This window comes from Leuresthes tenuis, unplaced genomic scaffold, assembly GCF_036924035.1.
Source record: "Leuresthes tenuis unplaced genomic scaffold, fLeuTen1.0.hap1 SCAF_23, whole genome shotgun sequence".
In the NCBI taxonomy this organism is placed as follows: domain Eukaryota; kingdom Metazoa; phylum Chordata; class Actinopteri; order Atheriniformes; family Atherinopsidae; genus Leuresthes; species Leuresthes tenuis.
This window is the reverse complement of record NW_027325377.1, coordinates 17,545,034-17,571,420: the sequence shown is the minus strand read 5'-3', so window position 1 is coordinate 17,571,420 and position 26,387 is coordinate 17,545,034. Positions and strand designations below refer to the sequence as shown.

The 26,387-nt window shown below is 37.9% G+C and overlaps 2 protein-coding genes across 2 annotated transcripts; both read left to right on the top strand.

Annotated features, from left to right (window-relative positions):
- The first annotated feature begins 95 nt into the window (after positions 1–95).
- On the top strand, positions 96–7,795 carry atp6v1e1b (ATPase H+ transporting V1 subunit E1b). Its single transcript, XM_072377410.1, has 10 exons — positions 96–182; positions 298–359; positions 1,929–1,994; positions 3,006–3,115; positions 3,363–3,429; positions 3,526–3,615; positions 4,581–4,649; positions 4,903–4,997; positions 5,105–5,192; positions 7,033–7,795. The coding sequence occupies exons 2-10, from the start codon at positions 327–329 to the stop codon at positions 7,093–7,095; spliced, it is 681 nt and encodes a 226-aa protein (XP_072233511.1). The 5' UTR covers positions 96–182; positions 298–326; the 3' UTR covers positions 7,096–7,795.
- A 567-nt stretch (positions 7,796–8,362) lies between these two features.
- Positions 8,363–26,226, top strand: ada2b (adenosine deaminase 2b). The gene is made up of 9 exons (XM_072377487.1): positions 8,363–8,677; positions 18,363–18,582; positions 18,675–18,885; positions 19,042–19,169; positions 24,217–24,307; positions 24,540–24,648; positions 24,745–24,902; positions 24,997–25,199; positions 26,011–26,226. The coding sequence occupies exons 1-9, from the start codon at positions 8,377–8,379 to the stop codon at positions 26,096–26,098; spliced, it is 1,509 nt and encodes a 502-aa protein (XP_072233588.1). The 5' UTR covers positions 8,363–8,376; the 3' UTR covers positions 26,099–26,226.
- The last annotated feature ends 161 nt before the right edge of the window (positions 26,227–26,387 follow it).

The following is a 26,387-nucleotide window of genomic DNA, read 5'->3' as shown; positions in this document are numbered from 1 at the left end:
CTTTAAAAAATAAAATGAAATAAAAGATCTCTTATTTTTCGCTTTCATATCCTCGCACCTGATTGGTTCCACTACCGGAAGTAAATATCATGTGATTTCACAGATCAGCTGATCCTCCGTAGACATCTTTACGAGTCACGACTGCGGCGATTAATTCATACCTTCTCATCTGATATTCTCGGGTACTTTAAAGCTTATTCCGCGGGGTCGGAATCTCCTCTTTGTTAACGACCGACTCGTTTTGTCGTCTGAGGTTTTGATCCGTGTTTTTTTTGTTGTTGTTATTTTCTCCGGCAGGCCCCCGCGGATCTTTGACAGCTGCAACCATGGCGCTCAGCGATGCCGACGTACAGAAGCAGGTAAATAACAGTTCTAACCTAAAAAACGACACCATCGAACCAGAGTCTGAAGAAGGGCCTTCAGTGTCGCTAATGAAATTGTAATAAATGTAAAGAAATGTTTCTAACAACGGAGATATCTGCCAGTCGTGTGTGTGTCGACGATGACATTGAGAGTAGCTACAGTGGGCTAGCTCTGAATTAAACGCACACAAAATCCCATACGGTTATTATAAGCGTTTTGGGGATGGTGTTTTTGTACTTAAGAAAGCCACTTCCACCTTTTATAAGTCTTTTTTTTTTTGCAGCTGGTGCAGTGCAGGTGATATGCCTGACAAATACTGGGTCATTTTTTTTTAATATGGTCACATGATGAACACATGCCAAGGCCTGATGAGGAACTTTGAGTGAATGAGCCAGTGCACGTATGGAAAATAATATTCAGAAGCGCTAACATCAGTGTAAAGAAGCGATCTCTACTGTTCATCGATCATAAGAGGATAAACTTCCTGGCAGGATTGAAAATATCACAGGGCCCCCCACTGTACATGAGGTTGGCACCCAGAAACTGGCGATCACTGTAGAGCTGAAATCATCTGTTGATCAGTCAGTTAAAATTGACCAGCACTTTTGGGACATTTTCAAGCGCCATGTCTCTTCTCGTCATCTTCTTATATCCAAATCTTTGCAAGTTTTCCTGTTTTAAATAGTTTTTCTCAGCAAACTTCAGGGTTTTTATAGCAATCCTGACATTTAAAGCAGTTATATAGCAACTTATACACTGAACAGTCAATTGATTATTAAAGAACTGAATTGCTGGATGTATTAGTAGCGCAAACAAGTGTTTGTTTCAGCTTCACAACAAGTTTTTCTCTGTGTCAGCGAACTCATCTGGGAAATCATTCCCTGAAACATTTCACACTAAAGTGAAAGAAACCAGCACCAGAGTTCTTTTACACCCAGATGACAAGACTCTTTGACAAGATGGGTGCTCAGATAGTGCATCTTCCACCAAGGGCAATGGATTATTTTGCTGTTTAAAGAAGAGCAGACACTACATTTTAACAGGCCCACGCCTTTCGGTCTTGCTCCACTTCTAACTCCATATATCGTTGTATGATTTTTCTAAATAACAGACAAACAAGTGACATTGACACACCTCCGCATAGGTGGAGTAATTATGAGAAAGCTGACATCTGTCAATATCCTTGGCCTAGTGTTAGAAAGGCTTCATGTGTGATCCCTAGGTTGTGGCTTATCTGTGTTCTCATTACATTTGAGTCATAAACTGAAACAGAAACACAACGAAATCTTTGAAAAAACAAAAATACAGTTCCTGTTTCCTGTATTAGGACATCCAGCTACAGCCTGAGACAGAATACACTGTCAAACATACTCTTTCTTTAAAAAAAAAAATTACTTTCAGATCAGGAGTAAAATCACATTTTCAGTGTTGTGACTTGAATGCGTTACAACACATCGAGTGGCTCAATGCTAAGTGTACAGAAACGTTGAAAAAAGGTTGTGGTGCAATATAGATTTTGGTCGCAGGCTTTATTTCTCATTCATGTTTCTTGTCCCCGTTTACAGATCAAGCATATGATGGCCTTCATTGAGCAGGAGGCCAACGAAAAGGCAGAGGAGATTGATGCAAAGGTATATAAACAAGTATTCATCGCTACACAGTGCAGCAGGCAGAGACTGGACCTGGTGACTGATCAGTGTTGGCTTAGAACATATTTATACCGTTTTCTTAGGGAGTCAACGGTGTAGTCGAAGTGGTTGAATAAATAGATGAAAAGCTGTCAACCTCCAGAACAAGAATGGACTCGTTCTCCAGTGTTGACATGCAGACAGATGCCCAGTTTAGTTCAAATTGAGCCTCTGGTGTAGCTGTTATGATCTTTCGAAACTGTGGCGCCCCCTTCAGATTGTGTAATCTAAAAGTGCCATTCACAGATTATTTATTTATTCACAGTTTGTATTGTAATTGAGATTGAAAAGTAGAATTTCTGAGTGAGAAACTTGTCTTCACAACAAACCGTTAACACACTCTATTGTATTTAAACCAAGTAAAATGTATAAGTAGAACTCCCAAGTACTACAGTATAGTGCTTTATTAACGTTTTCCCATTCAGATTGTCTTTAACTTCGTGAGACTCACCACTAGGGGGCGATAAAAGCTGGGCATTTTCAGTGCAGATGTAAATATGAACGAATTGAACACATTTTAGGAGTGATTTGATTCTGTATATTTAGGAGTGATTTGATATTGATTCTGTATTTTCTGGGACTCGGAATTAACTCCTGCACAATGTGTCTGTAACACCATGAAGTTCAACTTTCTGCCATTATCTCCACATCTTCACCTGAAAACAGCCAAGAGACGTCCAGTTTCCCCTGTTTTCACTTGTATTACGGTGTGCTAAGATGCTGATATAAAATTGCTGACATCTCTATCTAATTAAATGAAGATTGCTCAGGTTTTTATTGATTTCTTAGCAGTAGATGCCATTTTGTTGGATTTTTTTGCAACTTCTCTGGAGTTCAGAAGGTAAAGGTGCCTTTCAGAGTTGGCATAGAGTCAGTATTATGAATAAAAATACAAACAGACGTTATTTTAGAGGAGTCCTGTTTCCTCACAGTGAACTTTTTCTCCTCCTGTAGGCCGAGGAAGAGTTTAACATTGAGAAGGGTCGTCTGGTCCAAACCCAGAGGCTGAAGATAATGGAGTACTATGAGAAGAAAGAGAAGCAGATTGAGCAACAGAAGAAAATGTGAGTCATGGCAACGCATCATAGGACACATAAAGTCTTTTCTTTCTTTGTCACTTCAGCCTTTTTAGGAACAAAGAAACCACTGTATGCGTGACAAGGTTTCCTTAATTTATTTAACCGCTTCAACCTGCAGTAACTCTTTTATTGCCAGCCTCGTAACAGTCTGAAGGTCTTCCACACAGATAAATATAGTTCCCCTTAAAATTCTAAGCAGCTCCAATGTGTATGTTATTTGTCTGCTTCACAGTCAAATGTCAAACTTAATGAACCAGGCTCGGCTGAAGGTACTGAAGGCCCGTGATGATATGATCTCGGTAAGCTCCTGTGCATCATTTTATCATTATTACTTGTGCAGATGATAGAACCTTTAGTAGAAATGATATAAAGCTATTCTGTGTTTGTACTTCCAGGAAATGCTGAATGAGGCCCGCCAGCGGCTCGGTAACGTTGCCAAAGATCCGGCCAGGTATCCAGCTCTGATGGAGGGATTGATCTTACAGGTTTGTTTACACTCTCAGCTTCCTGAGCTCCACCTCTGTAACACACACAGCTGGAGCTCCAGCTCGGAGGCTGCTGTCAGTTTACACACAGTCCTGCATTGACCAATGAGAGTAAAACATCATCCTATTTCCTCTTTGAATAGGCTTTCTTGTAGGTAAAGAACAACTGCAATAAAATTATAATATTTCTAATGACATTTGATGTGGATCATTACAGCAAGTTTTTCCCTTTTGCTGTTTAAACCCAGTAATAGTACCATAGATTAAGGCATTGATAAGCATAATAAATTAAAAGTAAAGCATAAAGTAGTTGGCCTGATTTTTTTTTTATTCATTATACTTAGAATATAAGTTATTCGAGATGTTGTAGTTGTATCTATGTAAAGAGAACCAATTTCTTCAATGATGATGATTTTTATTGGTACAGGACTGTATAGTGTATTAATGTCCTTCAAAACCATTTAAATTGCCACTTAACTGAACTTACTTGAAATACAATTAAATAAAAATCAGATTGCATCTCCTTTATTATGTATGGTATTTTATTTAGGCTTCTTTTATTCATTTTGATATGTGACAATGTGTCTGACATCTCAACAATATAAAGCGTGTCAGCAGAATTAGTTTTCTGTAAACTGTGCCATTGTTCCTGCGAATAAGCCACAAAGCGCATTGTGTAGCTTTTCTATAGGAAATAGATTGTTGTTGGGTTTTTTTTTTCTCAAGAAATAGTCCCTTTGTTAACAGCTCAGCTTCAACTAGCCAACTATACAGTTACCATTTTATTTTGTACTGTGGGATACTTTTTTATACAGAGAAGTGTTTCTGTTTAAATATTTAGCGTCCTGTCTAATGGAAAGATGTCTGCTACATAAACACACACACACACATATAAAAATCGAACAAGGTAACCTTCATGCTGATCAATTATTCAAGTTTTTTTTTTCTATCATGTTTCATATCAGGGATTTTACCAGCTGCTGGAGCCCAAAGTGACGATCCGCTGCCGTAAACAGGACATTCAGTTGGTGCAGGTGAGGAAATTGTGCAAAACACCTTGTAACTGTGGTGCCATCCAAGGCACCATCTCTGTTATTCCAAAGCTCTGCTTTAAAATCCATCACAATAGAAAAAAAATAGCCCCATGTGCACACAGTAAGTCATTTTTATCTCTAAGTTTTGATTTTTTTTTGTGCCATTGGAGGTTTTTTACTCACTGAACTGATACAATATGTCAAAATCACTAGAGATCTCAATTCTAATTGCACTTTACCATGCCTCTTTCAGGCATCCATCCAGAAAAACATTCCCATATATAAAGCAGCTGTGAAGAGCAACCTGGAGGTCCGCATTGACCAGGACAATTTCCTCTCCCCAGATATGTAAGCTCCATCCTATTCTAAAGACCTCTCCTAGTCAAGCTGTCCCATGAATGTCAGGCATCATACATATTTAATCTGTCTTGTCTTGATTCTGTTTCACCCTTCAGTTCTGGAGGCATTGAGATCTATAATGGCAATGGGAAGATTAAAGTGGCCAACACCCTGGAGAGCAGACTGGACCTCATGGCTCAGCAGGTGGGAAATACAGATAGCCTCATATATCTAAAGCATTTTTTCATGGTTTTAGCAACCAGGCTTTAGTTTCAGTCAAACATAAGAAACACTGTGTGTGTGGTTTTTTTTTTGGTTTTTTTTTATATGTATACCCTCACATTATGTTAAGTCTTTGTTCATGCTTTAAGTTTTGATTTAATTTTTTTTAAATGGCTTTCTATGCAATGAGCTGGAACTGGTTGCACTAGTTTTCATCTCCCAAACATAATATTTCCATGTGAGAAAGTGCATATTCATTGTTATATTTCAGTTTCCTGCTTTTGCTGGGTAGTATTTTGTGGTGTCTGACTTTGGATCAGTTTGAAAATAGCCTCACTTGAATATATTTCTATGCTTATAATTTAACTCTAATTCATTTTAGAGGGAAATATGGACAACTACCCTTTACTCTACATTTAACTGAGGCCTTTGTATGACTAATTGGGACATTAAACCCTGTTATAATGTCAAGAATATTAAATAAACTGCATACAGCAAGTCAAGTCTGAGAAGCTTATAGATAAGAGAAGACAACATTACTCTTGTCTTTCATAATGACTAATAATGAAATCCAGTTGTGGTCAGATGGCTGTAGTCTCCCGTGGTCAGACACTTAAAGTGGAAAACTGGGAAATGGAAAATTAATTATTTTTTTCTAAAAAAAAAACAACTTTTGAATTAACAACCAAAGGTGAACAATTAATGGTTATACTTAGATGCATGTTATACATTTGTGAAGTACTGGACAAACCTGGATAATGAAGGTTTTGCATTTTTTTCCATTTTCATTTGAATGGTATGAATTGAACAAAGAGCTACACAGCGTCACATGGACTTTGGAAGACACATGTAATTAATAACAATATATTGACTGAAAGACTGTCATTTTATTTTTGAAATCAACACCAAAATGAATGGGGGGAAAAATACACTAAAAAGAAAGAACAGCCATTTATATAAAAGTATACACTGTATACTACCCATGTTTTAGATTGTGCTTATTTATAGTTATAATGATGCCTGGTTTTTGTCTTTGAGCTTCTTTGTGACGTTATAGTTTGTGTTAAACTCTGTTCTTGTTTTAAAAATACCTATTTAAAAAAAAATCTAATTATGACCCCTGGTTCAATGAATTAGATGAATAAAAGGCTTTTGTAGATTACCTCTCTGGTCTTTATCAGAAACTGAATTACCTTTTAAAAGCATTGGACAAAATGAGATCACATTGCTGGAAGTTTAAGTTTATCACGTTAGGTACCAGGAGTAACATTACTTGTCACAAGATGGAGAGGTGGATGTTTTAGTGTATGTGTTTAAGTCTCTTTGAATCACAGACCTTTCATTAGGTCTCCTAACTCCTGAGCAACAGCTGCCTGGGCAAATGAGAACAAAGTCCATCAACGAAATGAAAGCAGTGATAAAGTGTTTGCATGGTGATTATTTTTCAAAATGTTTAAAATGGCTTTGAAGAAGTCTCTGACTTCTGTATGAAATGATAATTGGATTTTTTTAGGTGATCAAGCGATTAGTTTAATAATTTGAATTTCTCAAATATGAAATTGAAAGTTTGTAGGCTTTTGTCAGGCTTTTGGCTCAGTTTGCAGGGTTTCCGCATGAACAGATATAGTCGCACTTAATAACCTAAACAGACCCATTGTGTGGCTCATTTGTCTGCTCAACAGTCAAATGTTAAACCATGTTTGACCTGAAGGTCTGCAATATGTAATAACCTGCAATAACCTGACCTAGTTTCTTTATTTTCTTCAATATCATGAACAATTGATGATCGTTCGGTGTCATAAGACTGTTGCTTCATTTGCAGATGATGCCTGAAATCCGAGTGGCTCTCTTCGGTGCCAACCCAAACCGCAAGTTTTTGGACTGAGAACCTCCACTGTATTTGAGACAAACACTCCTTTTTATTTTCTATTTTGTCATATGAAAGACGTCATTCCTTTATGTGTGAAATGAAATTTCTGATGCAGAAGAGACGCATTGTTGTTGTGTAATGTATTGCTGTATTTATCTGTTCATTAAGGGACATTACTGAAGCTGCAACTTTACATTACAGATGTGCATGGAGGATGATGCTCAGCTGTAAGGACTGGTGTATTCCCTTTCTGCTCCTTTTCCATGGTCTTAGTTTACAGTGATTAATCAAGAATTGGTTATTTGGCTTGATGTTTAACAGGTTGTCCTCTAATTGGATCAGTCTTCATGACAAACACAGCTCCTGTGTCAGTTTTCCCAGTTTCATTAACCTTTGGAGCACATAAGTTGCATGGGGCATTGTGTAGCTAATGGATGTCTGCTCCAACCAATCACAGGCAAATAAATGGTATCCTAGAAACAAAACTGAAGGCCATACATGACCTTACAGAGTTAATTTATTGATGTTACATCGAGTGCACAATATTCTTCTGTCATGACCTAAAAGAGTGGATGATATCATTCCAGAAGGTGCACTGTATGTATATGAAGTTTCCAGAATTATATGTATGTGTGGTTGTTTTTGTTTTGTTTTTGATTGTGTCTCGCTGAAAATGTTCTACTGAATAAATGTAAAAACAACATAAAACTATAAATGATAAGTCTCTTCTCTGTGCTCTTTTCGACTCGCACTGCCCATTCATGCTTCATTCATTAGTTTATCACATGGTATTAGTCAGACAAAAATGTCCCAATTATCCAGTTGCTCTGAGTATTTTGCTGACATGCTCTGCTGCCGCAGTTTCTTGTTGAAAACAAGCTGAGCACTTAGGGAAACTGCAAAGCTCAGACACGGAACACTTGGAGCTGCTTCTTACTTGTAAGTACGATTTTAAAGTAGGTAGATTTGTGAAATCTGCTAATGAAATCTGTGAACTCCGTGTTACCCTCCACTATTCCTCTCTCTTTTAAGTTTGTTAGCTAAGCATTTGTGGTCAGTTTAGTGAATTAAATTTGTCAGGATGTTGATTACCAGCAAACAAGTTTGTCAAATCTATTTACCAACCACACCACAGAAAATAGCCACACCTTTTGTCTGAGGCTCTTTAGCGTAATTGGTTCATGTCTGACTTGGATTTTCTTTCTTTTCAGCTCTGAATAAAGCTCTTGCTCTTGCGAAGGCCAAGAGCAGCATGTTCTAGTAGGAATATAGCACTTTACTGTGGGATACAAGGACATGGTGATCTCACTCTACCTGGCTGTGGTCACTTTTGTACCCCTTGTGTGGTTTGTAAGGGAGACTGCTGGGATGCCTGACCCTGCTCAAAGGGACCTGCTGATGCGTCAGGAGGCATCGAGACAGACGGGAGGCTTGTTGACGCTGACAGCTGCTGAGCAGAAGTTGGATGCTTACCTCCGTCGATTAAAAGAGCAGGAAATATCTGCGGGCCACTTTCTCCCTGCTGTGCATTTCTTCAAGGCAAAGCCTCTCATTCAGAAGAGCTCCGTTTTCAAACTGCTGCAGAAAATGCCTAAAGGTAAGGAAATTGCCTTACACATTGATTGGTTTACTGAATAGATCTAGTGTGGACGGACTTTTTTTTTTTCATTGTAGCTGTACGGAGGCAATTATTGTCTCATTGAGGCTTTCTGAAATGTTTGCCTATGAATATGTGGACGATGTTGTGGATTTACACACCCGCAATTCCAATATATCTGGGGAAATAAAATAACCGGTGCTTACTAGATCTTAAATGTGAAAAGAACAACATCAGATGAACAACAACACATGAGTGAAAAATTACAGTTTCAAGTAAACCCCATGATTCCATAGCTTGTAGAACCACCATTGGCAGCAATATGATGCCATCGGTCTCCCACGTCACTATGGAGGAATTTTTGTCCCTCTATTCTTAACAACGGTGCTTCAGTTCATTGAGATTTCCAGGCATTTGTTATGCACAGCTTTTTTTTAGGGTCAGTCAGACAAACAGCCACATATTTGACTCTAGAATATTTTGGCATTCAGAGTAGTTCATCATCAATGACTGCAAAGTGTTTAGGTCCTATGGTTTCAAAACGAGCCCAAATCATCAACCCCCCACATTTGTGCTTGACAGTCAGTATGAGGCATTTGTGCTGTGTTTAGTATTCACCAAATGTAATTCTCTGCATTTTGGCTAAACATATACACACTGGTTTTGTCTATCTAAAGGACATTGTTCCATAAGTCTTGTGACTTGTTTAAATGCAACTTTACAAACCTAAGCCGTGATGCCATTTCCTTTTTAGAGAGAAGAGGCTTTCTCCTGCAAACATTCCAAACAAACCATACTTTTTCTAATTGTACTGTCATGATCTTTAACATTTAACACACTAACAGAGGTCTGTACAGTTTGAAATGTGGTCCTTGGGTTTTCTGCACTCTTGGCTGATGATGGAATCTAAATTGTTTGAAAACGCTGATGTCTTCTCTCTTTGGTTTTGTGTTAATACGTTGAAAACTGCCAAAACATCTTCTTTGATAGAGTTGCTCACACTTGTTGATGTTCAGTTTATCAGGTGTTAGCTTGGCTGCTATTTGTCCTCTTAAGTCCTGTGGTCCTGTTTTAACAACTGGTTTGAGATCATAAGATTTGCTATGTATGTATAGAAGGTCTGTATGTATGTATGTATGCATGCAGGGTGTGATTTGTGAAAAAACCAGAGGAGGGGGATAATTTTGAGAAACATTTTATTCAGAAAAATTACCACACAACAGTGTGAAAACAAACTGTTGGTTCTTGTGTAGATAAACCTTACACTTAGGCTACATAACATAGGCGGTAGGCCTATTTTGAACGTGAAGCTAACCACCGCATTTGCAGAAATATTTTCTCAAAATATTGTTTTTAAGTTTGCCAAATAAAAATAAATTCCATAAATTCTTTCCCGATATCAGTTCAACAGAAAACATGAAATACACCTTGGCCTGGGAGCTCTCCTCAGCCAGGGAGATGCTGCTGTCCACCATCCGATCAGCAATGTCAGATCTTGTTTCACCTTCTGTTAAATTTTTTCTATGAATTTTTGTTGTGGTCCTGTAAAATATGACAATATGCTGCTCTGGATTCTTTTAATTTTTTCTCCATTTGATTTAAGCTTTTGTTTTGGCGCGGATGACACAGACAGGAAGTTGGACTTGTGAAACACAACAAAATCGGGTTGGTTTTCAAAATAAAACTGCTTTCTGCAAGCGCAACGCCTCTGACTCACTCCCGGTAGATCAAAATCACAGCAAAATCAAAATTAACACGGACCCTTTGTATTTTGGTTGTTAATAATTGCGATGTAATGGTGAAAATACTTTAGGTGGGGGGGGTAAATTTTATCCCCAACGAGGATAAAAATAATTCAGCAGAGGACAGGACGTGTAAACCAGAAAATCCCCACCATCTCCACTGGCAAATAGCACCCTGTATGTATGTATGTATGTATGTATGTTTGTATTTATGTAAGATCTGTAAGTATGTATGTAAGATCTATATGTATGTATGTGTGTATGTAAGATTTGTATATATGTAATCTACATTATGTATGTATGTATATACTCTAGGTAATGTATGTAAGATCTGTATGTATGTAATCTAGGGAATATATGTATGTATGTACGTAACCTAGGTTATGTATATATGTATGTAATCAAGGTAATGTTTGTATGTAGGTAGGTAATATAGGTTATGTATGTATATATTTATGTAGGTAACCTAGGTAATGTATGTATGTACGTAACCTAGGTAATGTATTTATATATTTATGTACGTAATCTAGGTAATGTATCTAGAGAATCTATGTATGTGTGTGTGTGTGTGTGTGTGTGTATGTGTGTGTGTGTGTGTGTATGTACATGCATGCATGTATGCATGTAATGTAGGTTATGTATGTATGTATAGGCGCATTCCCACTGTAGGAACCTTTTACAGTTCCTATAACCTTTTCAGGAATAGGGCCGTTTTTTCGCACATTTGGACATACAAGAACTAGGGACCACGGCCCTCAGTTCCTATAACCATTTTAGCTCCTTCTCTGAGGCAGGGTCTTTTCTGGGTTCCATAGGAACACATATGACGTAGGTGTTTGGTGGTTGGTAGCTACGCCCCTTGTCTGAAATGTTTACTCATACGACACAGACACAACCGGAGCATGTTTAATAAGTTAAACTTACACGTGGTCTCCTTTGTCTGCGGTGCTCTGCTCTCCTTCTTTCCTTCATGAAACAAAGACGTATCGCCTGCAGCTCTATTCTTCGTCTCCTGACTCTTGCTGTGTGGTCTTCCAGCCTCAATCTTAGACGCCTGATGTGATCGTCCATGATTAATATTAGCATCTTGCACACCATGAACACGGTGGCCTCCTCGCTCACCATCTTAGCTTCATGGTGTTGTTGCTTTATTCTATCCTTACTTTTCGCGGGTTTTGTTGTGTGTGGCGTTAAAGCAACACGTCTGTCGCAGACAGTTGCGTCGTATCAGTCCCTGTCAAGGTCCCTGACTCATATGTGAATGCAAAATGAAACGGTTCCCCTGGGGAAGAGCAGTTCTTATAACGAACTTCGAGGTGGTCAGTTCTTAGAAAGTTATGTACATCCGTGATCCAGGTAATGCACATAATATAGGTAATGTATGTAAGTACATTTGTATGTATGCATTCATGTTCGTAATCTAACTAATGTATGTATAGAATAGACAGAATGCCTTTGTCACTATACACAAATACAATGAGATTAAAAACAACTCATTTAGTGCAAACATGTAGGCAAAAAATGTATAACAACAAATACAAGTAATGCAAAGATATTTACAACATAAAAACTGCTAGTGCAGAGAAAGGTGCAGCATATGAAATTTTTTTTTTTAATATGCAGTGTGAGGTATTGTGGAATTCCACGGTATACAGATATGTGATGTATGTATGTATGTATGTGTGTATGTTTTCAATGTTATTAAATATCAAACAATTAAATATTGCACCGTACGTGCGTAGAAGAAGTCCGGGGCTTAGAAATCAGTTCATGTGTGAGTTCAGAGTGGTTATGGGTTTTGGGAAGAAGCTGTTCTTGAGTCTGTTGGTCTTTGTTCTGATGCACCTGTAGCACCTGCCTGAGGACAAGAGGTGAAACAGATCAAAGCAGGGGCGGGAGCTGTCCTTTGGTGATGGTCTTTGCTCTGCTGTTGCAATGGGAGGTGTAAATGTCCATCAGGGAGGGGAGAGGGCAGCCAATGATTCTCTGCTCTGTCTTCACTACTCTCTGAAACCTCTCCCTGTCTGCCTTGGTGCAGCTGCTGTACCATACTGTGATACAGTACGGCAGCAGGCTCTCAATGGATGAGCGGTAGAGGACTCTCAGGAAGCGTAGCTGCTGCTGAGCCTTCTAATTCCCTGCATGAACGATATTACCTCCATTAGGGATCCTTAGGCAAGACCCCCTTATCCTACCAGTGCAAATCGCTTGATAAACATAAGTCTACGATGAGCTCCTTGGTGTTCAAAGCCAGGATATGCTCTAAACAACAGGCTGCCAACTTCAGGACGTCCTCTCATCTTTCTTCGAGATGAGTGCAAACATTGTGGTGTCGTCAGCAAACTTGACGATTTGGTTATTTTTGTGGGTAGGTGTAGAGACAGTTCAACAGAGGGTTCAGCACACAGCCCTGAAAGGAGCCGGTGCTCAGCGTTCAGGTGGTATGTATGTATGTGTACATGTATGTGTATATGTATGGAATCTAGGTGATGTATGTATGTGTATATGTATGGAATCTAGGTGATGTATGTATGTATGTGTATATGTATGGAATCTAGGTGATGTACGTACGTATGTATGTATGTATGTATGTATGGAATCTAGGTGATGTACGTATGTATGTGTGTATGTATGGAATCTAGGTGATGTATGTATGTATGTGTGTATATATGGAATCTAGGTTATGTATGTATGTGTGTATGTATGGAATCTAGGTGATGTATGTATGTGTGTATGTATGTATGTATATGTGTAAGTATGGAATCTAGATGATGTATGTATGTACGTATGTATGTATGTATGTATGTATGTATGTATGGAATCTAGGTGATGTACGTATGTATGTATGTATGTATGTATGTATGTATGTATGTATGTATGTGTGTATGTATAAAATCTAGGTGATGTATGTATATATGTATGTATGTATGTATGTATGTATGTATGTATGTATGTGTGTATGTATGGAATCTAGGTGATGTATGTGTGTATGTATGGAATCTAGGTGATGTATGTATGTATGTATGTATGTATATATGTGTATATGTATGGAATCTAGGTGATGTATGTATGTATGTATGTGTATATGTATGGAATCTAGGTGATGTATGTATGTGTGTATGTATGTATGTGTATATGTATGGAATCTAGGTGATGTACGTATGTATGTATGTATGTGTGTATATATGGAATCTAGGTGATATATGTATGTATGTATGTATGTATGTAATTGTGTATGTATGGAATCTAGGTGATGTATGTATGTATGTATGTGTGTATGTATGTATTGTATGTATGTATGTGTGTATGTATGGAATCTAGGTGATGTATGTATGTATGTGTATATGTATGGAATCTAGGTGATGTATGTATGTATGTGTATATGTATGGAATCTAGGTGATGTATGTATGTATGTATGTATGTATGGAGTCTAGGTGATGTATGTATGTATGTATGTGTGTATGTATGGAATCTAGGTGATGTATGTATGTGTGTATGTATGGAATCTAGGTGATGTATGTATGTATGTGTATATGTATGGAATCTAGGTGATGTATGTATGTATGTATGTATGTGTATATGTATTGAATCTAGGTGATGTATGTATGTATGTATGTATGTATGTGTGTATATATGGAATCTAGGTGATGTATGTATGTATGTGTGTATGTGTGGAATCTAGGTGATGTATGTATGTATGTGTATATATATGGAATCTAGGTTATGTATGTATGTGTGTATGTATGGAGTCTAGGTGATGTATGTATGTATGTGTGTATGTATGGAATCTAGGTGATGTATGTATGTGTGTATGTATGGAATCTAGGTGATGTATGTATGTATGTGTATATGTATGGAATCTAGGTGATGTATGTATGTATGTATGTATGTATGTGTATATGTATGGAATCTAGGTGATGTATGTATGTATGTATGTGTATATGTATGGAATCTAGGTGATGTATGTATGTATGTATGTATGTGTATATGTATGGAATCTAGGTGATGTACGTATGTATGTATGTGTGTATGTATGGAATCTAGGTGATGTATGTATGTATGTATGTATGTGTGTATGTATGTATTGTATGTATGTATATGTGTATGTATGGAATCTAGGTTATGTATGTATGTATGTGTGTATGTATGGAATCTAGGTGATGTATGTATGTGTGTATGTATGGAATCTAGGTTATGTATGTATGTGTATATGTATGGAATCTAGGTGATGTATGTATGTATCTATGTGTATATGTATGGAATCTAGGTGATGTATGTATGTGTGTATGTATGTATGTGTATATGTATGGAATCTAGGTGATGTACGTATGTATGTATGTATGTGTGTATATATGGAATCTAGGTGATATATGTATGTATGTATGTATGTATGTAATTGTGTATATATGGAATCTAGGTGATGTATGTATGTATGTGTGTATGTGTGGAATCTAGGTGATGTATGTATGTATGTGTATATATATGGAATCTAGGTTATGTATGTATGTGTGTATGTATGGAGTCTAGGTGATGTATGTATGTATGTGTGTATGTATGGAATCTAGGTGATGTATGTATGTGTGTATGTATGGAATCTAGGTGATGTATGTATGTATGTGTATATGTATGGAATCTAGGTGATGTATGTATGTATGTATGTATGTATGTGTATATGTATGGAATCTAGGTGATGTATGTATGTATGTATGTGTATATGTATGGAATCTAGGTGATGTATGTATGTATGTATGTATGTGTATATGTATGGAATCTAGGTGATGTACGTATGTATGTATGTGTGTATGTATGGAATCTAGGTGATGTATGTATGTATGTATGTATGTGTGTATGTATGTATTGTATGTATGTATATGTGTATGTATGGAATCTAGGTTATGTATGTATGTATGTGTGTATGTATGGAATCTAGGTGATGTATGTATGTGTGTATGTATGGAATCTAGGTTATGTATGTATGTGTATATGTATGGAATCTAGGTGATGTATGTATGTATGTGTGTATGTATGGAATCTAGGTGATGTACGTATGTATGTATGTATGTATGTATGTATATGTGTATGTATGGAATCTAGGTGATGTACGTATGTATGTATGTATGTGTGTATGTATGGAATCTAGGTGATGTATGTGTGTATGTATGGAATCTAGATGATGTATGTATGTACGTATGTATGTATGTATGTATGTATGTATGGAATCTAGGTGATGTACGTATGTATGTATGTATGTATGTATGTGTGTATGTATAAAATCTAGGTGATGTATGTATATATGTATGTATGTATGTATGTATGTATGTGTGTATGTATGGAATCTAGGTGATGTATGTGTGTATGTATGGAATCTAGGTGATGTATGTATGTATGTATGTATGTATGTATATATGTGTATATGTATGGAATCTAGGTGATGTATGTATGTATCTATGTGTATATGTATGGAATCTAGGTGATGTATGTATGTGTGTATGTATGTATGTATGTGTGTATATATGGAATCTAGGTGATATATGTATGTATGTATGTATGTATGTAATTGTGTATGTATGGAATCTAGGTGATGTATGTATGTATGTATGTGTGTATGTATGTATTGTATGTATGTATGTGTGTATGTATGGAATCTAGGTGATGTATGTATGTATGTGTATATGTATGGAATCTAGGTGATGTATGTATGTATGTATGTATGTATGTATGTATGGAGTCTAGGTGATGTATGTATGTATGTATGTGTGTATGTATGGAATCTAGGTGATGTATGTATGTGTGTATGTATGTAATCTAGGTGATGTATGTATGTATGTGTATATGTATGGAATCTAGGTGATGTATGTATGTATGTATGTATGTGTATATGTATTGAATCTAGGTGATGTATGTATGTATGTATGTATGTGTGTATATATGGAATCTAGGTGATGTATGTATGTATGTGTGTATGTGTGGAATCTAGGTGATGTATGTATGTATGTGTATATATATGGAATCTAGGTTATGTATGTATGTGTGTATGTATGGAGTCTAGGTGATGTATGTATGTATGTGTGTATGTATGGAATCTAGGTGATGTATGTATGTGTGTATGTATGGAATCTAGGTGATGTATGTATGTATGTGTATATGTATGGAATCTAGGTGATGTATGTATGTATGTATGTATGTATGTGTATATGTATGGAATCTAGGTGATGTACGTATGTATGTATGTGTGTATGTATGGAATCTAGGTGATGTATGTATGTATGTATGTATGTGTGTATGTATGTATTGTATGTATGTATATGTGTATGTATGGAATCTAGGTTATGTATGTATGTATGTGTGTATGTATGGAATCTAGGTGATGTATGTATGTGTGTATGTATGGAATCTAGGTTATGTATGTATGTGTATATGTATGGAATCTAGGTGATGTATGTATGTATGTGTGTATGTATGGAATCTAGGTGATGTACGTATGTATGTATGTATGTATGTATGTATGTATGTATGTATATGTGTATGTATGGAATCTAGGTGATGTACGTATGTATGTATGTATGTGTGTATGTATGGAATCTAGGTGATGTATGTGTGTATGTATGGAATCTAGGTGATGTATGTATGTATGTATGTATGTATATATGTGTGTATGTGTGTATGTATGGAATCTAGGTTATGTATGTATGGAATCTAGGTTATGTATGTATGTGTGTATGTATGGAATCTAGGTGCTGTATGTATGTATGTGTGTATGTATGTATGTATGTATGTATATATGTATGTGTGTAATATAGGTATAATGTATGTATTTCATTTAGAATATATGTATGTAATCTAGGTTATGTATGCATGTATGTAATCTAGGTAATGTTTGTATGTATGTATCGTCATACATTTGTCAGGGTTGAGAACAGAATTAATAGATTGAAAAAGACATTTGGACGTATTTGTATGTACGTATGACATGTACGTATGTAGGTGTGCACAATATGTATATATTATATTCATGTTTTTATTTGTGTGTATGTCTGTATGTATGTTTGTATGATATGGAGAATTTATTGGAATGATATGTACGTTTTTATGTTTATATGTATGAGGGGTTAATATGTACATGTATGTATATACGTATGTATGATATACAAGATACGTTACGTGTGTTCTGTATATGTTTGTATGCATTTATGATGTTTAAATTATATGTATGTATGAATGTATAATATGTATAAATTTGTGATGCTTTTATGATATGTATGAATATGTGGTGTGTATGTATGAATTTAAGATGTATGGATGCATGTATGTTTGTATCATATGTGCAACTCCATCTCCAAAAAATTTGGGATTCATAAATAAATAAATATAGAAAGAGCCATAAATAAATATAGAAAGTGATGATTTGAAAACCTGATTGACCAATATCCTATTCTTAACTGATGATAGATAACATATCCAGAGAGACATTTTACTATTTGATCAACATTTTTAACTTGAATTTTATGGCAGCAGCATTTCTCAAAAATTATATGGCATGTGTGTATGATATATAGAACTTATTGGCAGTAAATCTATGTTTTTATGGATAAAAGTATGGATGGTAAATATGTAATATATATGATATATATGTTTGTGTGAATGTATGTATGTATAATGTGTGAATGTATATATATATATATATATATATATATATATATACATAACATGTAAGAATTTACATATTATGTCTGAAAGTTATTAAATATGTGATTACTAAGAATGCAAGTATGCATGATGATTTGTATTAATTGTATGAATGCATGTATATATGTATGCATGCATCTTATGTACCGTGTGTGATATTTACAATGTATATTATGAATGAATGATCTTTTTGTTTTTATTTGAGTTAGTTAGCATTTGCCTGACTTGAGGTTATATCCTGCTGTTTTGGTGACAGGAGCAGCTCTCCACGTCCATGGATCATCTCTGGTCAGCGTTGAATGGCTTGTAAAAAATGTCACCTACAGACCTCACTGTTATATCTGCTTCACGTGGGACAACTCGGTGCGCTTCCTGTTCTCAGATCGCCAGCCCTTCCCACGGTGGGACTGCTTCTATTGGCAGCTGCTGGAAACCTTACGAGCCAAAATAGGAGACAATACAGGATTTGATAACAGGTTAATTAACTTGAAACCGTATTTTTAACATGTCACAGCAAAATTGAATGGAAGAATATAATGTAGAGCATATATTTTTGGGTGTCTCTCAGTTTAATGCAGCACCTCACACTGTTTACCGAGGATCCAGATGGTGAATATCCGAACCAGGATGTTGTGTGGGAGAAGTTTGAGAAAGCCTTCATCGCAGCCGCAGGTCTAATCACCCATGCCCCTGTGCTAAGGGACTACTTCTGTCAGGGCCTCGAGGAGATTTATCATGACAACATCATGTATCTGGAACTCCGCAGTGGTCTGTCAAGGGTTTGTTTGCTTGTTTCTTCATATCTGATCCCTCCAACTCTAGCCTCTCTTAAAGAACCACAGTAGGAGGCACCAGAAGTAGCAACAACCTCATATTTCAGCATTTCTGGACTGTGCTTTACTTTCAAGTCTAAATAAAAGTTTTCTGTGTTACAGACCTATGAGCTTGATGGAACCATTCACAATAGGATGTGGAATTTGAAAATGTTCCAAGACGTTACAAAGAAGTTTAAGAGTAACCATCCAGACTTTCTCGGGGCCCGGATCATTATTTCTGTCCACAGGTAAAATATGAATATATACAGCATTTGGGTTGATGGAAAGAGATTTCAGTGAGTAAAATGTACTATTACATATTAGCTGCTGAATTCAAGACATACATGAAAATTCAGACCTCACTCAAAAATGTAATAGATTTATCTTCTAAATATAGTTAAAGTATAATTCACTATGCATTATAAATCCATGTGACTGATGGATGGATGGATTAGTTGCTTAGAGCAACTCATAGGTCTACATATCCAGACATGAATCAATATCGTTACTGTAAAATAAAGTGGGGACGATACGCCTTGATCTCCATGTTCCATTTTAACTGTCATTATGTTCCAGTTTTGAAAAATGACCCTTCAGCTAAATTGACTTTATTAGCTCTTAATGTAGACTGTTTCCTTGCAAAAGAAATAGCTGTAAAGTTAGTTATGAAAAGGGGCAGAGCAGGAATTTGGTATCAAAAGGTACAAAACGAAATGATGTTTCCCCCAATCCCCCAATGATTTCATCATGAGGTCATGGCAAAGAAAAAAATAAAAAAGCATTACAGAGAGGGTGTGCAGAGTTTAAGAAATTAGGGCTTTAATACTTTGAGGTTTTTGATGGGAAGTTTCCCAGACGTACTGTCAGCAGATCCACAGACTAGGAGTCTAGACTAAGATATTTCTGTGAAATTCTATACAGACATTCATGTTAGTAAAATGAAGAAGCCTGATGACTTTGATTATCCTCATTTCCTCCAACACAAATAATATTCTCCACTGTGGTTTTCAACGGACAAAAAGGCTTAAAAAAATAGTTGATTTGTTTCTTCTTACATGTACTGAATTTAAGGAAACATTTGACTGAAAGCAGCACCATAACTAGCAGCTACGTGACTAAATATAGTCTCCTCTACCATGTTTCCTCATCTCATTTAGAGTGCTGAATTACTGGAGTGGACTATTAACTAATCGCGTTTTCTCAATTCTCCATTTCCATCCAGCTCTCAATCAACTCTATCAATTAAGAGTTTTGTTGGGCAAACACGAGTACATGTGTTGTTGAGTGTCTACATTAATTTCCGGGGACAGTCCCCGTTTTTGGTGACCTGGTCAAAGCTGTCCCTGAAAATGTCCCAGATTTTGACACTGAATGGGGGAAAATGTGCGCAGACTCAAAGGAACACCAGTTATTACGGTAGCCATTTAACACATCGCCAGACAAGACGTCATATGACGCACAGATCCAGCAGCGTCAACAACAACAAAGAATGAAAAGAGAAACTGCAGGATTCAATCTTTCAGTGTGGAGTTGAACAGCTCAGGCTGTTGGGTGAAATCTTTGAGCCTCTGAGAACATGGAAATATGATCACAGGACTTTTAAAGTTCAACAATGACACTCAGAAAGAGTAGCTCAGGATGATGGGATGCTGCCTAGGGTTGGTCTGCTCATAGGTTCAATTCCCTCAAATGGTCTGTAGACTTTCATTCTTTATGGAATCAAATCATCATTTCTTTCAGGGATAGAGACCAACAATCAAAGTAAGGTTTGTGTGACACTGTTGAAGGGGTGGGCAGATAGCTCAGACTGATAAAACAGTGAGCTGCTGGTTGGGACACTTGGGGATCAAAGCCCATAGCTGCAAAGGCACCAGGTGTGGGGGCTGTTAGGTGAATGATTTCAACTTTGGAAGCTCTGAATTTTACAGTCCAACACCTAGAATGAAGACTTGAAATATCACCTAAAACATCATCAAATGCCAAGAGGGCTCGGTGGCGTGATGGAGTTGTTGGAGACTGTGAGCTACCTGTGGAGAAGACCCTGGTTCGAGTCCTGCCTGATGTCAGCAAGGAGCAGGGAATAGAACAGCATAGATTAGAAGAAAAGCACAAAACATATAAAATAATGAAAAATCATCATTTTGATGATAACAATTTTATTATGATAAAATAATATAACTAACCTATTCTACCCTGCTCTACTCTTCCTGTCCCTTGCCGGCTGTAATTTCTGTCCCTCACCTGCTCTACTCTAACTCCTGTCCCTCCCTCACCTTCTCTACTCTAATTCCTGTCCCTTGCCGGCTCTAACTCCTGTCCCTCCCTACTCTGCTCTAACTCCTGTCCCTCCCTCACCTGCTCTACTCTACTCTATTCTAGTTCCTATCCCTCGCCTAGTCTATCCTACGTCTACGCTCTTCTTCAAAACCTGAACTTTTTCTGCTCCTCTTGCTCTGCTACACTCAACTATTCTACTCTACGAAGCTCCTCTTCTGGTCATCTGACATCAGGGGGGACGCGAACCAGGGTCTCCACAGTCTCCGACAGCCTCCATCATGGTCTCCGACAAATCCACTTCACCGAGTCCTCTCGGCATTTGGAGGTGTTCTCGGAGTGCTTTTAAGTCTTCATCCTAGGTGTCAGACTGTAAAACTTATTCAGTCTCAGAGATTCCACAGTTAAAACCACCCGCACCTGGTGCCTTTGCAGCTGTGGGCTTTGATCCCCAGCTGTCCCAACCAGCAGCGCAATGTTTTATCATTCTGAGCTATCTGCCCATCTGTTTAACCCTTTGTTTTAAAGGGATTGTTGGTCTCTATCCCTGAATGAAATGATGATTTGATTCAGTAAAGAATCAAAGCTAGAAGTCCACAGACCATGGAACTGAACCCATGATCAGTCCAACCCCAGGTAGCATCCCATCATCCTGAGCTACTGTTTCTGGGCATCTTTGTTGAACTTTAAAAGTCCTTTGATCATAGTTTCCACGTTCTCAGCGGCTCAAAGATTTCACCCAACAGCCTGAGCAGTTCAACGACACACTGAAAGGTTGAATCCTAAAGTTTTATTTTGGCTTCAAGCCCAGCTGAACAACCTGCCCTTCCTTTTATAAAAGCCATCAGCATCAACAATCCCTTTAAAACAAAGGGTTAAAGGGATGGGCAGATAGCTCAGAATGATAAAACAATGCACTGCTGGTTGGGACAGCCTGGGATCAAAGCCCACAGCTGCAAAGGCACCAGGTGCGGGTGGTTTTAACTGTGGATGAAGACTTAAAAGCTCTCCGAGAACACCTCCAAATGCCGAGAGGACTCGGTGAAGTGGATTTGTCGGAGACCATGATGGAGGCTGTCGGAGACCGTGGAGACCCTGGTTCGCGTCCCCCCTGTTGTCAGATGACCAGAAGAGGAGCTTCGTAGAGTAGAATAGTTGAGTGTAGCAGAGCAAGAGGAGCAGAAAAAGTTCAGGTTTTGAAGAAGAGCGTAGACGTAGGATAGACTAGGCGAGGGATAGGAACTAGAATAGAGTAGAGTAGAGCAGGTGAGGGAGGGACAGGAGTTAGAGCAGAGTAGGGAGGGACAGGAGTTAGAGTAGAGCAGAGTAGGGAGGGACAGGAGTTAGAGCAGAGCAGAGTAGGGAGGGACAGGAGTTAGAGCAGAGCAGAGTAGGGAGGGACAGGAGTTAGAGTAGAGAAGGTGAGGGAGGGACAGGATTTAGAGCCGGCAAGGGACAGGAATTAGAGTAGAGAAGGTGAGGGAGGGACAGGAGTTAGAGTAGAGCAGGTGAGGGACAGAAATTACAGCCGGCAAGGGACAGGAAGAGTAGAGCAGGGTAGAATAGGTTAGTTATATTATTTTATCATAATAAAATTGTTATCATCAAAATGATGATTTTTCATTATTTTATATGTTTTGTGCTTTTCTTCTAATCTATGCTGTTCTATTCCCTGCTCCTTGCTGACATCAGGCAGGACTCGAACCAGGGTCTTCTCCACAGGTAGCTCACAGTCTCCAACAACTCCATCACGCCACCGAGCCCTCTTGGCATTTGATGATGTTTTAGGTGATATTTCAAGTCTTCATTCTAGGTGTTGGACTGTAAAATTCAGAGCTTCCAAAGTTGAAATCATTCACCTAACAGCCCCCACACCTGGTGCCTTTGCAGCTATGGGCTTTGATCCCCAAGTGTCCCAACCAGCAGCTCACTGTTTTATCAGTCTGAGCTATCTGCCCACCCCTTCAACAGTGTCACACAAACCTTACTTTGATTGTTGGTCTCTATCCCTGAAAGAAATGATGATTTGATTCCATAAAGAATGAAAGTCTACAGACCATTTGAGGGAATTGAACCTATGAGCAGACCAACCCTAGGCAGCATCCCATCATCCTGAGCTACTCTTTCTGAGTGTCATTGTTGAACTTTAAAAGTCCTGTGATCATAGTTTCCATGTTCTCAGAGGCTCAAAGATTTCACCCAACAGCCTGAGCTGAATGAAATATTGAATCCTGCAGTTTCTCTTTTTATTTTGGCTTCAAAAAGCCTAGCTGACTCTGAGCTGAACAACCTGCCCTTCCTTTTATAAAAGCCATCAGCATCAACAGGAGTTGAACCCCCTCCCTCTGCTTCCAGAAGCTGCTCTGTATCTGCCTTTACCACCAAATCACAGCTTCAGCCTCCTTTCTGAGCTGTTTCCATTCTTCTGTTCGGATGCTGAACTGCAGAGTTTATTATTTTAAGCGCTTTGATGTTCAGAATGTGCATGTGTAAAACTTAAACCTGACAGACACACAAATTCCCACCTTCACTTGCTACCCTGAAGTTACAAGTTTACAAAACTAAAGTTACAAGTACGAATTCTGACCCATTATGACTCCTGAGTAAGGTGACCAGACGTCCCCGTTTTAGGTGACCTGTCCCCGGTCAAAGCTGTCCCTGAAAATGTCCCAAAAATGGTATGTTGTTCATTGACTTATTTATTTTTGGCAGCGTTTTTTGGTCTTTATTGGCAGATTTTTCACCTCCGCATTGAAAATGTCCCCGATTTTCATTTCACAAATCTGGTCACCTTAGTCTACATGTAATCACTAATAGTTTTGTGAATCAAAACTACCTAGCTCATTTTCACTACAACTGATCAAAAGGTTAAGCACGGACAAGGAAAGAACAAATAAAATGTTGTCCCGATGACTCTTTGAAATAATTGAATGGGTTTTTCTTAGATTGGCAGCTTCCTGTCAAAACTGAACAGCATTGGGTGAGAGTCTCAGAGTTTTGCCTTCTGTGTCTGTTCTTCAGAGCTCTGGGTGTATCCGAGGTCAAAGCAGCTGTAAAAGAGGCCATCCAACTGAAAAAGGACTTCCCAGATGTAGTTGCAGGATTTGACATGGTAAGAAATTCTATGTACTTCTACCTTTTGTATGACAGTAAGTAGTCACCAGGTCGTTTAAACCAAATAGTTTAAATAAGGGAAACTGGACTTCTTTCTCTGGGAAATATTGACTACATACAGTAGATGTGCAGCTTAATTAATGACTTGTCCATAAATCTGAGTCTGAATTGTTTGTCTCTATCGGTTAGCAAAAGCAGATTATAGTTTGATTTAACATTATGGTTTCCAGGTTGGCAGGGAGAATAGTGGGAGTACTCTTTGGTACTTCAAAGAAGCACTTTCGCTACCAGCTGAACTGGGTGCAACGCTTCCATACTTCTTTCATGCAGGGGAGACAGGTGGGTGGACCGGTATCCTAAAATCCATGACAAATGAGCATTCAATAGTTTTGAGAAAAAAAGGATTACACTGTACTGTCTCCTTTTTGTGTACAGATGATGAAGGCACTGACATAGATCAAAATATTCTCGATGCTCTTCTGTTCAACACCACTCGAATTGGGCACGGTTATGCTTTGGCACGCCATCCACTTGCCAAAGAGCTCTCCAGGAAAAGAAACATAGCTGTGGAAATATGTCCCATCTCAAACCAGGTAACCTATTAATGTTGGCTCAGTGGAAAAAACAATACATACTGAAAAGTAGCATATTGAAAGTAGCTGGGATTGTGTAATCTCTGACCTGCAGGTGCTGAAGCTGGTGTCAGATCTGAGGAACCACCCTGCAGCTGTGCTGATGTCTGAAGGCCACCCGATGGTGATCAGCTCTGACGACCCTTCTTTGTTTGGCAACACAGGCCTCTCCTATGACTTTTATGAAGCCTTTGTGGGCATCGGAGGACTGAAGGCAAACCTGGGCACTCTGAAAGAGCTGGCGCTAAACTCAATCAGGTCCAGATCAGTAGATTTAAAATCTTTATGTCTGCATTTAGTTAGTCTTTAACAAACAAAGCACAAACTTTACTAAGCATACACATTGCTTAGATGTTCTAAGCATTGTGTAATTCAACGCACATCACAGAACTACTCATTTGCACACACGTAAAGACCCGTTTGGAGCAAATCAGACTTATTCTTCGGTTTAATTTAGAATTAAAACGTTGAACTTGAATGATTTTGTTTTATATGAACAGATACGTACTTGGTCTATAGAAGTTTGATCAGTTTTGCACATTTCTTCCAAACCATTTTCTAAGATAGACAACATAAATTGATGAAAACACAAAAGTTTAAAAATCATTTGTAAAATAGCTATTAACATCCAGCTGATATCAATATGCGTTTCGAGCAAAACATTTAGCATGTAAATTTAGCCTTAAACAGCAGCATGTTTAATAGAAGCTTTCAAATTCCTACTTTTTACACAAAAATTCATTCATTTGCTGTCTCTCCTAAATTTCGATGACAAATTATCCTTGAATACACCATTAAAAAGAAACATTCAAAGGGTTCCCCCAAACTGAAGCTGTGGCAGCACAACTTTGTTGACCTGAGTAAATAAAAATGTATTTTTGTGACATAACTCAGCACTGATAAACCTACAAACCTTTGACCGTAGCACATAATTCTTTTCTGTATAACCTACTAATATTTCTCAGCCCATTTTAAAAACAGAGAACATATCCGACAATAATCCCAGCTTTTCCAACATTGTTGCAGTTTCATGAGTCCATTCTCATTAAGTTTTTCCCTCTTCCTGCAGGTACAGTTCACTGCCAGCTCATCTCAAGGACGCTGGTATTGCTATGTGGCAGAACAAATGGGACGCCTTCATCTCCAGTAATTCATGACAGCCCAACCCAATGGATCCTGTTTGACTTGAATGATGTTTTTATTACCATTAAACTAAACCAAATACCTAAGGCCATCAGCAGTCTTTTTCCATTTTAAAAACTGATGGACACTGGAGTTTCCATACCTCGAGGAGTTTAATATACTGTGTTTTTTTGTTTTGGGAGGATGGTCTGAAATGGGAAGGTAGGTTTTTTGGGAAGTATTTTTAAACTCAATTAATTTTCCGCATTTTTCTTTCCCCTGGAAGAAACAAAAAAGAAGCTTTACAGAAAACCTAGAGAATCC